General features: G+C 44.3%; 1 protein-coding gene across 1 annotated transcript; it reads right to left on the bottom strand.

Annotated features, from left to right (window-relative positions):
- Window positions 1-223: 223 nt before the first annotated feature.
- Window positions 224-1,126, bottom strand: MONOS_14875 (uncharacterized protein; the record flags this gene model as incomplete). Its single annotated transcript, XM_067867713.1, has 1 exon — window positions 224-1,126. The coding sequence occupies one exon, from the start codon at window positions 1,124-1,126 to the stop codon at window positions 224-226; it is 903 nt and encodes a 300-aa protein (XP_067724130.1).
- Between the last annotated feature and the right edge of the window lie 1,393 nt (window positions 1,127-2,519).

Raw genomic sequence — 2,519 nt, 5'->3', positions numbered from 1 at the left:
TGTCCTCCCCTTATTTCGTTATGAACTTCTACAGGTTGTCTTGAAGCACTTTTCTCTTTTCAAGCTTCAGTAATGCTTCACTGCCTGTTCTCTCGCAATGCGCCACGCCTGGTCTCCTTCTCTGACGGTGATTTTCTCAAACACATCCTTCGTAACATCAATCGACAAATTAATAATCACAGGCCTCTCTTTCATCTTCTCCTCGTCTCTCATCCCTTCCTGCTCAGCACCTCGTCTGCCTCCTTTCCCAAAGCTCAGCGTCTTCCTCGTGTTGCTCAGCGACCTCCTCTCTCCTTCTGAGCTTGTTGAACCAGATGTCCCATCGAAAGAAAAAGACAAAGAATTGGAAAGAGCTGCCTGCGACAAAGCAGTCGGCGCTGGGTGCTTCTGCTTCATCAGCCCCTGGTGCCGCATCAGATACGCTTTCCTCATTCGCTTGATGTGCATCTGGATGTCTGCTGAGTTCTTGGCCTCTGATTCTTCTGCCGCACTCATGTTCTCCTTCTCTTTCTCCTCTTTGCCTGCCTTCTTGCTCCATTTCTGCTCCAACTCCTTCCGTTTCTCCTTTTTCTCCTTCCTGATTCTCGAATGCGACTTCTCCTCCATCTTGAACGGGCGTGTGAAGAACGGATGAAGCTCCTCGTCTGACGTGGGAAGGTACGTCACAGACGTCGACGTGCTCGCATTCTGCCCAGCAGCTGCTGCTTGCCAATGCGATGCACGTGCCTAAGACGGGTTGTCTTGCTGGCTCTGGCTCAAGCTCAGCTGCCTGCTCCTTCTTCAGCACATCATTCGCTCTTCTCTCTGTCATTTGCTGCCATCTCGTCGTTTTCTCCTCATTCGGCGACTGTCTGCTTGGCTTCGTGGCTGTCCTGCTGTGTTTGAGTCGTCGACGGGATCTGCTGCTCAATCTCGTCGCTGTTTGCTTCGTCCGCCGCCAGCATCGTCTGCTGCTGGATGAGCATGTCCAGCTCATCCTGCTCGCTTTCTGCCTGCGAGTCGCCCTCTTCCTCTGAACTCTCTTCTCCTTTTGGCTTGTCTTCGTCTTTTTAAGGCTTTTCAGACGTTTTCTGGCTTCCTTCGCTGCAACTGTCAGATGACGAGGCTTTCTGCCCTGCTTCTTCATTCGCTTAGTCGCTTGCTCCACTTTCGCTTGCGTTCACTTCTCCTTTCTAAGCTTTCCCTTTCTCCTTCAACTTCTCCTTTCTCCTTCTTTCTACCTCTTCTGGTGTGACGCTCGGAACCGATGCAATGAAAGGTGAGATCTCCAACGGCTTCATGCCATATGTTCTTCGCCACAGATATTTTTTGAAGCTCTTCCTCTTCTTTCTCCCTTCTTTTAATCTCCTGCTGATCTTTTCACTTCTTCATCGCCTCGTCGATTGCCTTCTGCCTAATCGATCTGATTGACGTGGGCTTTGCATTTCCATCTCTTCCTTTCTTCGTCAGAAACTCATTCTTTTTCTTCTCATCCTGCTTCTCCAATCTCTTCTTCTTCTTCTTCTTCTCTTTTCCTTCTGTTCCATTCTCATAAACGCTGTCTTGCGTTGAATTCATCTGGCTATCCTTCTTCAAAGCCCTCGATCTATCAACAATTCCTTCAACAGCCACAAAAATCTTTCTTTTTTGCTTTTTCCATTTTCTCTTCTTTGCCTTCCTCTTCCCCTTCCTTTTTCCCATCTTCCTCCTCTTCCTCCTCCACCTTCTCTCTCACTCCTCGTCTGCCCCATCCTCCCATCTCCTCCAAACAGTCTCCCACACACATTTCCTCCCCTTCCAACCCCTCTCAGCATGATGTTCCAAAACATCCCTCTGCAACTGCCCAACTTAAATGGTCTCATCTCATTATCCTTCCCCATCTCCACACCACATCACTTCACCACAATCACACTCCCCCACAAACAACACAAACTCCACCCAATTTCATCTTCAAACAGCTCAATCCCTTCCAACAAAACCGACGTTTTCCTTAATTTCCTCATATTAATGTTCATCTTCTTCCCTTTTTCTTCAATTCATGTGTGCCAATTGACTGAAAGCTTACGCTACAAGATCCTAACATCGCATTTTGAAAATGAAAATGAAAATTGAATCCTTGTTAAAAATAAAGAAAAGATGGAAGCCAACTCCTCATATTATTTTTGTCCTTCATGAAATTTCATTTTCGTCCATTTTCGTCTCAAGAATTATCGAAAATCCTTAACATAATTTGTTGTCTCCATTTCACATCGAATAACATTTGCTGTTTCATTTCTTCGCTTTAATATCTGAAATCGCCCTGAATAGAAATACATCGATCGTAACATTTGAACGTCTAAATAAAAACAATATCATCAAATTATTGGTTTTGCGTTTTTACTCAAAAATAAAATAAATCAATCAATAATTCATTTTCTGATGATAGCTCATACGAATCATCTAAAAAAAGTTATACTATTAAATCATACTCAAATTTAAATTATATGCAAACAATAATTAAACTTGTTGGGTTCTGTGATTACAAATAATTCAAATAAAAG

The sequence above is a fragment of the Monocercomonoides exilis genome, assembly GCF_001643675.1.
Source record: "Monocercomonoides exilis strain PA203 chromosome Unknown scaffold34-1095894, whole genome shotgun sequence".
In the NCBI taxonomy this organism is placed as follows: domain Eukaryota; phylum Preaxostyla; order Oxymonadida; family Polymastigidae; genus Monocercomonoides; species Monocercomonoides exilis.
This window is presented reverse-complemented; position numbering and strand designations above follow the sequence as displayed.